This window comes from Oryzias melastigma, linkage group LG5, assembly GCF_002922805.2.
Source record: "Oryzias melastigma strain HK-1 linkage group LG5, ASM292280v2, whole genome shotgun sequence".
Classification (NCBI taxonomy): domain Eukaryota; kingdom Metazoa; phylum Chordata; class Actinopteri; order Beloniformes; family Adrianichthyidae; genus Oryzias; species Oryzias melastigma.
The window spans coordinates 20,103,175-20,116,324 of record NC_050516.1 but is presented as its reverse complement, the minus strand read 5'-3'; the positions used below and the strand labels follow the sequence as shown (position 1 = coordinate 20,116,324).

The following is a 13,150-nucleotide window of genomic DNA, read 5'->3' as shown; positions in this document are numbered from 1 at the left end:
TGTCCTCCAATACTAGAAAAAACATATAAAAAACCCCAAAAGCACAATTTTCATTGGTGTGTATGTATAAGTTGGACCACAAGTTGCTGTAATCTCCCACATGTTCCTTTTTTAAATTGATGTAATGTAAAACAAATGCAAAAAAAAGAAACGCTAACACATTCACACCAGCAGTGTCACACTGGTTCTAACTGCCTGCTGTTTTGTGAATATGCTGTTGCAAACAGTTGCACACGACCTCATACAAAACTGTTAACAAATCTGTTTTCTGCTCCGCTCAATTCCTTGTAGTGGATTCAATTAAACATTCAAATATGTCAAAGTGAGCAAGTGAGCCAAACGCGAGCAACAAGGCAGATGTGTCACAAGAATGCGGATGCCAAATCTGTCATAGACACAGTATTGCCAGGAGGCTCGGAGAGCTCACCCATGAAATTGTTCATAATGCTCCCGTAATTGCCATTTGCCATAGTATTGACTGTGACATTGTGGCAACATCTATAAAGCCTGTGTCTCATATTGATCACCGAGGCTGGGAAGGTGAGCCATGCTCTGTTTCAGTCAGGTGAAACAAGTTCCAGTTAAATACTGTGAGGCACTGAAACACACAACTTTGATCATGCAAACCGTTTAAGTTTTAATTAATAATTTAATAACAGGCACTGGCATGTACATTCAGCCAAATGTAGATTTCATGGAGATCATTTCATGATGCTCTCTGGGAGGATTTTTCTGTTAGTTCTCATCTCTCAAAGACAACACCGTTGCCATGTATTAAAAATAAAGCGCTCCAGGCTGTTTGCAAAACCTGCTTTTTGCAGTAAAACTTTCTTTGTGTAATAAAAATAAGTTGGCAGTATGCCAAAATTAATATCATATTTAAGGCATCCAGTTGAAAACTAATGTCAGATTTACTGGTAAAGTTTCTCTGAAGCCTTTTTTTTTCATTTGAAAATCCTGTTCCCACAGGCAAGAAGGTTATTATCTTTGTGCATCAGCAAACGTGTGGGATGAGGATAGTTTTAAATTATTTTCAATATGATGCATTGTACTTGATTTTTTTTTCTTCATTTTTCCAAAGGTGTAATATAAGCTTCTTTAAAGAGATAACACATTATTGAAATGTGAAATAAGGTTTTTTGTATTTCCCAGAAACTAGATTTGTATCATGCACTTTTAACATGATTGTATGATGCTTTTATTAGTACAATATGTTAAATAAATCTGTTTATTAAAAACTGTTTTATTCAAGTATTTATAATTACTGTTGCTAATTAATTACACCTCACAAAATGACATAATTGAATATATTTTTATCAAATTTGGGAGAAAGTGTCATCAGTCCTTAATATACATACGGTGTTAATGATAGTTCAGTCGTTTGAGCAGTGTTGAGGTTAAAAATGAATGCACTAAACCTGCTCAGGGTTTGTTTTGCTCAAAAATTTTAAGGACTCCATTATCTCCACCAAAAGGTCATGCAAGATTTAGCTTGAGAACAGCACAGAAGTCCTACAAGGACTGACTGCTTTCATGCAGACAAAAGAATAAGCTGCCTTATTTTTCATGTTTGTAGAGTCGGGAGAAGAAACAACATTAGATTGGATAGTAAGCTCCCACCTTAGTTTATGAAAGGGGTTGTCAGTGCAGCTGTATTTACAGTTGCACGGTATCTGCTTCCTGCAGTTGAGGTGAGATTTTAACAGAAACTTGTTGTTTCTTATTGTCCAATTTATTTTTTATGGGTGATATTTGGTGCTTGTACAATGTATGGCTATTTTCTTTATCTAAATCGGGCATTTTTGTCTTTCTGTGTTCATTAAAAGGCAGAAAAAAAGTTAAATAGATCTAGTGATGCTACATTTGTGTCATTCCTTATATATTTGTGCTTTTCTCTTTGTAGTGTCCCCACCTCCTTGCCATGCTGTCTTCCCCATTATTGTTGCTCTTTGTTAACATTTTAATGAGTTAGCTAGCAGCTCATTTCAGCTTATCTGCCGTCCACTGGAAATGCAGACTTCTTTTCATGCTGAAAATGCTATCAGTTTATACTACACCGACTGTACTAAGCCTTGTGCATGTAGCAGCTGTAATTATAGTACATTGTTGTGCATGGGGCAAAGCAAACCATTTTCACTGTTGCTGACACATCCTAAGGATTATGTCAAAGAGCATACAAAAGTTTTGAAGGAAATGCAAAAAAATAAATAAAAATAATAAACTGATCCATGTTACTATTATTGGAACCAACAGTGAGGCAAAAACCTCACGCAATATTTCATTTGGATTACATTTATAAAAAGTGAGGGCTCATACACAAGGGAAGATTATACAATCTTTTCTCTCCTTCCTCTTTTGTTGTCTTCTGTCAGCTCTCCCCATGCAGACTGGCTCCTATTTTGGCCAAGGGTATGCTGTTTGCCAAGAAACTCAGAGGGAGCTGGCAGTGAGTGCAAGTACACTCCAGGGCCTCATTGACAAGTCACCTAAGTTATCGTTGAACAGGCAAGACAAAGAAGGGGCATAAGCCAGTCGACTGTTTTGATTTGAGTCTGTTTTCAATCACTGTAGTAAACCTACTTCCAGTTGATTGGTTCTTGTTTTGGTGTTGCTCCAGAGGATCCCATCATCAGAGGGAGACAGACAAGGTCTTTTACAGACAGATGGTTGCTAGATCTGATAATGAGTGTTTGCAGGTCCCAGCCCAGACAAATGCCTCCTACCTTGGCTGGCAATGGTCATTATCAGTCAAGGACACTTTTATCAGCATCACAGGAGTCTGCCATCAAAATGCCTTACTACCCAATGTCTTTCCGACAAAGAGCACAGTACTTTGACCTGTTTGGCTTTTTAAGGGTAATACATCTCAACCTGCCATGCTAGCACGCTACTGTCTTGAAACAAAAGTGGATCATTTCAGAAATTTCCTGAACAACCTGGCGATTTTCAAAATAAAATATATTTATTTTCTGTTAAACCAGTGGTTATGCAGTATGTAGAAAAATGATGTGCATATTTTGACTTATGTCCAACTTTTCAGTGAGAATGTCTAAGGAAATATAGTTTTCCCTAATCTAGTTAATATATCCCAATCATATCGATAAAAACACTCAGTTGGCCCATGCAAAATATTATTATTCTTCTGAATAAATGGGATTTTATAATTGGCAAACTGACTGCACTTATCACTTGAGTTTAATACCAAACGATATCACTAAACAAAAACAAATGTATCAGAGCATAGATTTTTAGATCATTTAAATCATTTTTGTTGTTACAAATTACTAGATCTGCACACCAAGCTTTCACATCTCCCCTTATACCTACATAATAAAACATGCACACATTTATATTTTTTTGAGAAAACTAAACATTATTATATTGCTCTGTACATGTTCACGCTCCTCAAAGCTGTTAGTGATTGCACATTAGTTTATAAGCTCATTATAGCTGCAGATTTTACAGCATTTAACGATTGTTCACAAATTAAGTCTGACTATGGTGCAGTGTGGGAACTCCACCTTTACCCAACTCAAACTTTCTCCTATGTGAGAAACATGCCGGTGATGAAAAAGAAGAAATGAATCTCAGTAACTTATTTTCATGTGTAGCACAAACAATCTTAAATATACATATTCTCCCACTTAAATTACCAACACTACATGTTCTACCTTCATTCATGGCACTCTGCAGTAGTGTCAGGCTCTGCATGTCTGAAAGAGAACAAGCATCTATAATCCAACAGGATTGTTTTCAGCAAACAACCATAAAGGACTAAATCATCTACAAACGCTTATATTTGCTGGTAAAACGATGGCGGATGGAGATGAATGTTATAAATCATGGTTTGCATTCATTTTTATTTAAAGTTTCAGTTTTATTTATTCGTGCACAATTTCTATATCGACTATGAAAGATTTTTCATGCGCTCGGTTAGTTTGGAACAGAACACAGGAAACTTTATTTGGACAGATGTTTGTGAATTATTTGTCATGAATAACCTAGAAACCTGCTGGGTGCACTGACATAAATAAACAGCATCATGTTATATGATCAGCTCCGCTGGATAAATAGAAATTCAAGATCTGATTTGACATTGCACTACTTTTAGGAAAAGGCCTGAATCTACTGTTGGTGAAATATTAAAAATGGCAGAATTTTCCCACCACAGCGCAGGAAGTAATAACTTTTGTTGACATTTATGTATGTGGTATGTTGTATGTTTAAGCTGCCCACCAAATTTGCAGTTGAGCAAAAAAAAAAAAAAAAAACTGATACTTTTTGAATCATTACTCCATTAGATGTTTTATTTTGAAGGAATTTATAAAGAATTAACTTACTTTTTGATAAAGACAGTACATATATATACTGTATATTTTTTCTTTTTTTCATCTTTAACTTCCACTCATAATCCAGACTGCAGTGCAGCATGAAAGAGATGTAGAGTTTATAATGAGTTATTTTCAACATTTTCCCTCTGGGAATAATTATGTTGACAGCTGATGACAGGTGTACTGTGAATGTACAGTGTAATAAAGACATGCTAAGAAAAGGCTGCTGCACAAGCTTCTCTTATGTGTGTAGCTCTAATCATAAGTGACTTTGTGGCATAGAAATATTATCAGTATGTGAAGAATTGACTCATTGTATTAAGATAATTTTGTTTGTTTCGTTATTGTTGGGACAGGTAACAAACATTTTCTTTAGCTGGGGGCGTAATGACCTTTTCATTATGTCTGAATCACCTGTAAAGGGTTTGTAATTAACCCAACATAGAGTGAGGTCAGTTTTTAATCATGCGTTTTTTTTCTACTCCTCAATTTAGCAAAGTAGGTTCAGGTGCAGCAGTCTCCTATTGCATCCTAGCTGAGCTTAGAATTTTCTACATGACATCAAGGGACTCATACATAGTCAAAAACTTAAAAGCAACAGCAGACATATGAGAAAAGTATTAGTTGAGTAATACTCTATATACTATACTGTGATGATAATCCAAAAAGTGATGTCAAGTGGACCCCAGATCCTAAGAGTTTAAGCTCACAACCCCAAATAGTTAACAATAAACCTGAAAATTAAAAAGTACAAAAAATATACCAAAAGATCTAAGAGAAAAAACGTAAAATACCCACAATTTGTGTACAATTTAAAAGAAATTCAGATAGTTGGTGGACATATCGATTGCTTTTACTTGGAATAATAGCAATTAAAGGCTGAAAACAGACCAGTGCATCAGTTTCACGGCTGTCACCCTGGAAGACGCATGAGTGCATTGATACATACACAATTCTCTGACCTGAAGGAGAAAGTGTAAATGCCCCGGGGACATTGATTAGGATATTGTGGTTCGGTATAATGTCTCAGTCAGTGTGTGCAATCGTTTGTTATTGTGAAAATGAGAGCAAAAGAAAAGGGGATGGGGCGAGAAGAAAAGGTTGTTGATGTATTGAAGGTGAAGTACTGTTTATCAGCAAAGCAATTTATTTTCAACCTTTATTTAAGAATTATAACAGTGTAAAGGCATAATACAAATTGAAATGGAGAGAGACCAAAAAAGAAGAAAAAAACATAAAACAAATAAAAAAAGATCACGACGCTTTATAAATTAGTGTGTTCTTCAAATAAATGATATTGGTCATTGCTTTTTTTAGGATGTTCCACTTCTGTTTTGGTTTCAGCATTTTTTTTTACATTTCCTGATGTTAAAAAAATAACAAAAACACAGATAAGCATAAATAATGAGGAGAAATTACATATCTTAAGCAGGTTGTTACTCAAGATATATCCATTGTGGAGGAGCAGTCCAAGTAGAGATCTGCAGGCTTTTCTCTCCAAAGAAACTTTTCTCAGCTGGCCTAGGGGGCCCCAAGGCACTCTCAGGCCAGCTGAGAGACAGTGCTGCCAGCCCAAAATACCTCTCCAGGGAGGTGTCCAGGAGGCCATCCCAAAAAGAAGCCTGAGCAACTCTACTCTGAGCTCCTTCTGGGTGGTGGATCTCCTTGTTCTATTTCTTCAGCTTCATCTTGTAGCTGTAAACCAAACCTTCCAGCCAATGTTTGCATGTTTGCAATCTGCCTTGCTTTGAGCTTCAAACACAATGTCTTTTACAAGATTTTCTTTTCGTGTCACATGAATATGTTTAAACTATCAATGTATTTTCTTTCTTTTTCCTGGGATAACTGACCACATTTGCTTCCCTGTCATTGCTTCCCTTTTATTTTTTTTTCTCAATTTACTGGCTGGTGTGAGACATTTTTACAGCAGCCAAAATGACGGTTCATTAATGAGGGGAAGCGGTATCATGAACAAACATCTTTAATTAACACATGCCCAGCACTTCCTGTCTTTGATCTTGTTGTTTGATTCATGCCTCTGTGAGGAAAGGTTGGTGTAGGGGTACATGAGAACTTCAGAGCAGATGAGGATGCTCCGTAGGAAATTTTTGAAACAGGGGAAGGGAGGAGAGCTGGTTTGAGAAGTATTGCAGTATTAGGACCTTTTTCCTTTGTGTCAGGGGGCTAGCTCAATTACCAGCAGCACAGTTATCTCTTCAATAGCCCGATAAGGCAATAATCCAAAAATCCATGCAGTTTTAATGACTTTCTGTCTAATTAGGAACTGTCCCCCTATTGTCCAAAATCCTATTGTTACAACTATATGCCTGACTTGCAAAAAATGATAAAATTGGTTTTAAAAAGTATTGTAACCATTGTGGGATGCACTTTGCAATTCAGAGTGCAAATAACCCACAATATTCAATTGATTGGACAATGCCAAGTTTAGAGGAGATAACTGGAGAGATGTTCATTTTGTTTGTTATCCTAAATTTTAGAGAGAAACAAACCTTACCTAAGACTCAGTTTTATATATTAAATGTTAAAACCAAATTCCTTGGGATGTGGTGAAACAAAGACAAGATGAAGTGTGTGAATTCCTGTGTTGCCAAGCTGAGATATCACACTTTGTAGTCATGTGTTTGTTAGTCTTTAGTCCCCTCTAGTGTTGGGCTCAAACAATATTGCCCATTTTCAGTGTCCAACAGAAAACATTTGAAGTGTAAATCTTTAAAAAAAGTGATACTGTTTGTGTTGTCACATATGTGCCACCACTTTTACTAAATTGTATTATTTGTCAGCTCTCTGACAAAAAAAAAATCTCTTGTTAGTAAATGTTTATTCTGCATAGACTTCAGGTTTTTGACGCTTACTTTGCAGAAAACTGGGACAACATATTTGGATTTGGACATATTTCAAAAATCTGTAAACATAAATACCATCATCTCATTAGTTGCTTGTTTAAAAATATTGTTAGTTTTAAGCTTAACCAATAAAAACAACAATAAATATTCTAGCATAAATGTATTTAGTGGAAACTCAAAATCTTGGTCCTTGAACCATTTAAAAATACTAAAAGTACAATCTCTGTACAGTACACCACTCAATGAAATAACCTTATATTAGACAGTCTTTATTCTCAGAGTTTGACAGTGTTTTCTACGTGAAGGTTAGAAGCCTGTTTTTACAGTGTGTGACAACGTGTGAGACAAATCGCAGGTGCATAGTTGGCTTTTGTCAGGGGAAAAGCACAGACATACTTTCCTGCATCTGTTCAAGGTCAAGTTCAGAAAAGATTGAGGGAAGTGATCATTCTTTGTTGAGTGGTTTTGACCCCCCACACAAACACACAGGTTTATGGTGTTGTTAGGGAGGATTGTAGTCATTATGGAAGGAAACAATAACACACTGAGTGATACTGACCTGCATTTGGGTTGGCCATTTTGTCTATTTTTTTTTCTCTCATGTGATTGAGTCATGGAAAGGTGTGTATTGTATTCCAGAAGAAAAGAAAATGTAATCCACTCACACTCTAATGGTGCTTTTGTGTTTCCCTGCATCCATCCCACTGTGCAAAAAAAATGTTTTGGGTTAGTAGGGGATCCTATGAGTGTTCCCACACAGTGCAGTATTGCTCCAGACAACCCAAAATTGACCAAAAAGGTGTCAAAGGTAGACTGCTCATGGACCTAGTTTAGGCTGACATCTCAGACTGACTTCTGTTTTTTTATTTATTTATTTTTTTAATCAATGCCTGCCTGATTTGGTTTCCCCTTTTTACTTTCCTCTTGGTAGAATTAAAAAAAAAAAGATATTAAATAATTATGAGTTACTTCTCACTGCTGGATGCAATTGTTTAAGCTGAAGTCATTTTACATCTCATTTAGAATATGGCCTTAAGGAGGATTAAATACTATAATATAAAAAAATACACCTAAACATAGATACATTGGGAGTTTTGAGAATTACTGAATTGTCAAGCCTAAATAAAAACATTTTACTTACAAAGGCCGCTTGTGAGAGTTGTTCACACAAAACAAAATTTTCTTGTTTACTTAAGAGAAACAAACTAGACAGAAAAGAAATTGAAATACCAAAAATAAGTAGTTTTAAAGGAAAAAAATCACTTAAAAGCCAAAAACTCCCAAAGTATTTCAAAAAACATATTTTAGCCAGTTGTCATTTGTTTATTTTATAATTTTCTGATTTTTCATAATAATCTAAAAAAAATAGAATATTGCATGTGGTGTTGATATATGATGTATAAATAAATGTGATATTTGCCATCAGCTTTAATCAATGCACAAATATGTTTCTCACATCATCTGAATCACTCGAAGCCACATCACGTCATGTCATTTTTAGGATGAATCCTTGACAGTATTTCTCTGGAGAGACCACGAGGCATGTATAAACAGAATGTGATAAGAGTGTGAGACAAATCACAGGTGCATACTTGGATTTGGTCAGAGGAAAAGTTTCAAGTTCAGTTCAGTTCAAGGTTACTTTTGGGTAGAAAAGACAGAGAGAGGCATCCATTCTTAGTGGAAGGTTTTGACCCAACGCACAAACATGCTCAGGTTTTTGTTGTTGACCAGCCTCTCGGCCCTGGGTATGACTACAACACACATCGCGCTGGACATCTGTTTACAACTGACCAGTGTTTGTCAAACTGCTATTTACTCCTAGTCTGTTTTCTATTGTTAACCATCTTCATTCCCCCAACTAACTAAGAGGCTTTTCTAAGTTGAATTAATTTAGTGAGGAAAACAATGATAGAAAAGATTTCTCTGAGTTCCTTTTTTATGTTTTACTTGACCAGTACTGGCTGAGCTGGAGCACCAGCCCAGGTACCTGGAGGACAACCTGGAGAGAGTTGTGGGAGGTGAAGTGGCCAGCCCCAACTCATGGCCCTGGCAGGTAATCCGCTTTTCAAACTTGTTTACATAAAAAAAAAAAAGCTGGACATAGAATACGTTTTAATGTTGAACAGAAATAAGGAAAAGCTGTCTTTAAATCAAATCAGACTGTTTGAATGTCTGGTCTGTTTTCCCTCCTTAGATCTCTCTTCAGTACCTGTCTGGAGGCAGCTACTACCACACCTGTGGAGGAACCCTGATTCAGAGGGGTTGGGTTATGACTGCTGCTCACTGTGTGGACAGGTATTATAATGATTACCGGGGACAGAATTTACTTTTAACTATACAGTTTTTTTTTTTTTGTAGATTTTTTCAGATAACTGTGACTCAAATTTGCATTCATCTTTTGCCAATATTTTTTGCTTGTGCATGCATTTTATTATTTATTGTACTACTCCAGGTAGCTTTTATCATGAAGCTAAAACCCTAACTTTTTGGTTAATTTCATTACCAAGACAAAAGGTCTCATCTTTATTTTTTATTCTCACAACATCTTCTAATAGATGAAAAACAAGCATAAAATATATGGTCTACTTTCTGTATTATTTTTAGTGCAAAGTGATCAGACGGAAGAGTTTTTTTTAGCATTGTTTTTCAACGTTTTGCCTTTGTTGGTTTCCTTTTAAAACATTGCAGCAGCAGGACGTGGCGCGTCGTTGTCGGTGAACATGACATCTACAGCAGCGGTGGCACGGAGCAGTACATCGGGGTCAGCCAAGTTTATATCCACCCCCAGTGGGACTCTAACAGAGTGTCTAACGGGTGAGGATGAACTCTTTTGGTCCTTTTGTTTCTTCAAAGGGAGATTTTAGTTTTTTTTTTTGTTTTTTTTTTTGAATGGATAAAACTGTCTGAGATGCATAGATACTAAGCTGCATCTCCAACATCACCTGCTCAAATTTGATCAAAGCCTCAAGAGATGGTCACAGAACCAAACAAGTAAAACTCAATCATCTCTACACTTCTCACTGACAGATTTTGTTTTTCAAATGACATCTTGTTTAACATGTCAATACTAGGTGTGGAAAAATTGTTTTCCACATTTGACCGATCCTCTGGGGGAGTGGTGAGCTGCAGCCACAGCTGCGCCTGCAAACCATTTGGTGGTTTAACCCCCCCAATCCAAACCCTTAATGCTAGGTGTCGCATTGGGTAAATACCTCTGGTGTGCCACATATTTAGATTTTTTTGGAGATTGGGACAAAAAATTGCGAAAATGAATTTCTTATTCTGAGCAGCATCCAGACATAAAGCAACTTCAGGTTTGGACTAAAGGTTGCAAGCGAACAAAAAATTGACAACTAGATATTTAGCAGTTACACTCTCTGTGGAATAATTTATAAAAGTTCAAACAAGTAATGAAAATATTCCGTCTCAATGGGTTCTGAGTAAACTGGCATTACAAGAGTTACAAAAGGCCTCAGACAAAACTGAAACAAGTTTTAATAATTATTATTATTATTATTATAAAAATCATTTCATTTTTCCTGTTTCTCATAGATACGACATTGCTCTTCTGAGACTTGCCTCTGACGTCACCCTGAACTCTTACGTCCAGCTGGCTTCTCTGCCTCCCTCTGAGGAGATTCTGCCTCACAACAATCTGTGTTACATCACCGGATGGGGACTCACCTCCAGTAAGTAAACTGCAGCATTCTTCCAGCCTCCCATCAGAATCAGAGAGAACAGTTTCCTTAAGTGTCATCACTTCTGCTCAACAGCTGGTGGAAGCCTGTCCTCTCAGCTCAAAGAGGCCTATCTTCCCGTGGTCGACCACAGCACCTGCTCCCGCAGTGACTGGTGGGGCACCACTGTGAAGACCACCATGGTGTGTGCAGGAGGTGGAGCTGAGTCTGGATGCAACGTGAGTATAGAATATTTTTGCTAAGTTGATTTTTTTTGCTTAAAGTTCACAACATTTTATTGACATTTTTTGTCTTTCAGGGTGACTCTGGAGGCCCTCTGAACTGCCAGGTTAGCGGTAAATACTACGTCCATGGTATTACCAGCTTTGGGTCTGCATATGGATGCAACTACCCCCAGAAGCCTACCGTCTTCACCCGCGTGTCTGCTTACATCGACTGGATGAACTCGGTCAGTATGAAAGAAAATGTATTTAATTTGGCAAAATAAAACAGAATTGTTAAGCCCTATTACAAAAAATGTAAAACTATACAAATTGTCAAAATTAATCACATGTTTTTTCCTTGTTTTTATCTTGCCCAGATCATGTAAGAGTGCAGAGGACAAGCCTTTCCCAGCAAATACGTTATTTGATTTGCCTAATCTACTCATGACTTTGGACTCAATCAAAAATAAACTTGATTTGAACATTGTATGTTTTTTTTTTTTTTTTCTAAGATGCAAACTAAGAATGTCCTCTATTATATACGATTGTTTGTGCAGCAAACCCCATAGCCTCACAAAGTATATTTGAAGATCGTTTTCCTTGTTATTATTTAGAGACATTTGTTTTCCATATTCAAAAAAAAAATGTAGCACATAAGCATACAAATGATTCCAAAGAGGCTGAAGATTTTTTTTTTTTTAAAAGGCTGACAAAACCCCAGCTAATATACAGAATCACACACACACAAAAAACAGTTTCAAGCACACCAAACAGTACTAGTATTAGCTGTTGCAATTAAAAGCAAAGGCCTCTTGTGATCATGGCAGGGAGTGGAAACAGAACCAAAGTGACAGAACAAGAAAACTGACTCACAAAATCAAACAAACACAAATAAAAACCAAACAAAGATCATGACAACACGTTTCCACACATCAGTAGAGCTTGCTGTGCATCTCTCAGCGTAACGCAGATCAAACTACGAGAGAAAAAGATGTCAAAGTAGCTTTTGACACCCAGAACATCATGACTGTTTTATTCGAGCCATGAGACACTTTTTCTTTCATTGTTAATTTAACCCAAGTCTGAATTGAAAGTGAATTAAAGTAAGTTATTTTTCTTTCTGATACATTTAAAGGATTTTGCAATGCATCATGCAGTAGTCTGTCACTCACCTATGAGAGAAGCTGAGGGTTTATTTAGGTTACAAAAGGGATCAGTGCAACCCCTCGAGACTTCCCGCCACCAGTAACTTCTTCAAAATCAATAGGTCTGGTAATTGTGTCCATTGGTTTCAGTCAGTTTAAAATGTTACTTCACATTAAAATTTTAGATGAGATTTTCTCATAGGAATGCATTAAGGTGCAATAGATACAGTAATTGTTTCTCAAGCATTCCAAAACCAATTTTGCTGAAGTAAGAACTTCTCAACTGCTGTTAAGGGATTTTTTTTTTCCTTTAATGTAATATTTATGCTGGAAGAAGAACCCCAACTTCCAAGTGGTAGGAAATACTAAGCGATCAAAGCCAGTTTAAAGTACTTTTTACTGTCCAAAGCATCATTTTGCAGTTTCATAGAAGAGACTGTACCTGAAACAGCGTCATGTCTTTTTTAATTATTAGAAAAATGTAATTATTGGTATTCTCAATGGTTGAGAGTTAACAAATAACAATAAAAAGTAAATATAATAGTACAAAAATGTAGAGAAATAATTCACTGTGCTTGTTTTTAATTCGGAATTTACATAAATGCAGATCTCCTTTAGGATATTACACAATTGTTAGTACCTCATTGTATTGCTGGATTAAATATTTTTAGAATTCAGACATAAACAACCAAACAGGATGAAAAAAATCTTTAAAAATAATTCTCTGATCAAACGAAGATGTCAAAGATATGTCCAGTCTTTTCTTAGACTATTTCAGAAAAAAAAGCTTAAATTTATGAAGTATGGCTTAAAAGTTGCAGTATTTTTCAATAATAATATTTAACTAAAGACTGTAAAAGTTTGTGTAAAAGTAGAAATATTAAAGCACTTGTTTTCCCCATTCAC

The 13,150-nt window shown here is 36.2% G+C and overlaps 1 protein-coding gene across 1 annotated transcript; it reads left to right on the top strand.

Annotated features, from left to right (window-relative positions):
- Nucleotides 1-8,787: 8,787 nt before the first annotated feature.
- On the top strand, nucleotides 8,788-11,586 carry LOC112145106 (elastase-1). Its single transcript, XM_024270150.2, has 8 exons — nucleotides 8,788-8,943; nucleotides 9,154-9,251; nucleotides 9,393-9,493; nucleotides 9,887-10,012; nucleotides 10,751-10,887; nucleotides 10,972-11,114; nucleotides 11,195-11,344; nucleotides 11,477-11,586. The coding sequence occupies exons 1-8, from the start codon at nucleotides 8,904-8,906 to the stop codon at nucleotides 11,483-11,485; spliced, it is 804 nt and encodes a 267-aa protein (XP_024125918.1). The 5' UTR covers nucleotides 8,788-8,903; the 3' UTR covers nucleotides 11,486-11,586.
- The last annotated feature ends 1,564 nt before the right edge of the window (nucleotides 11,587-13,150 follow it).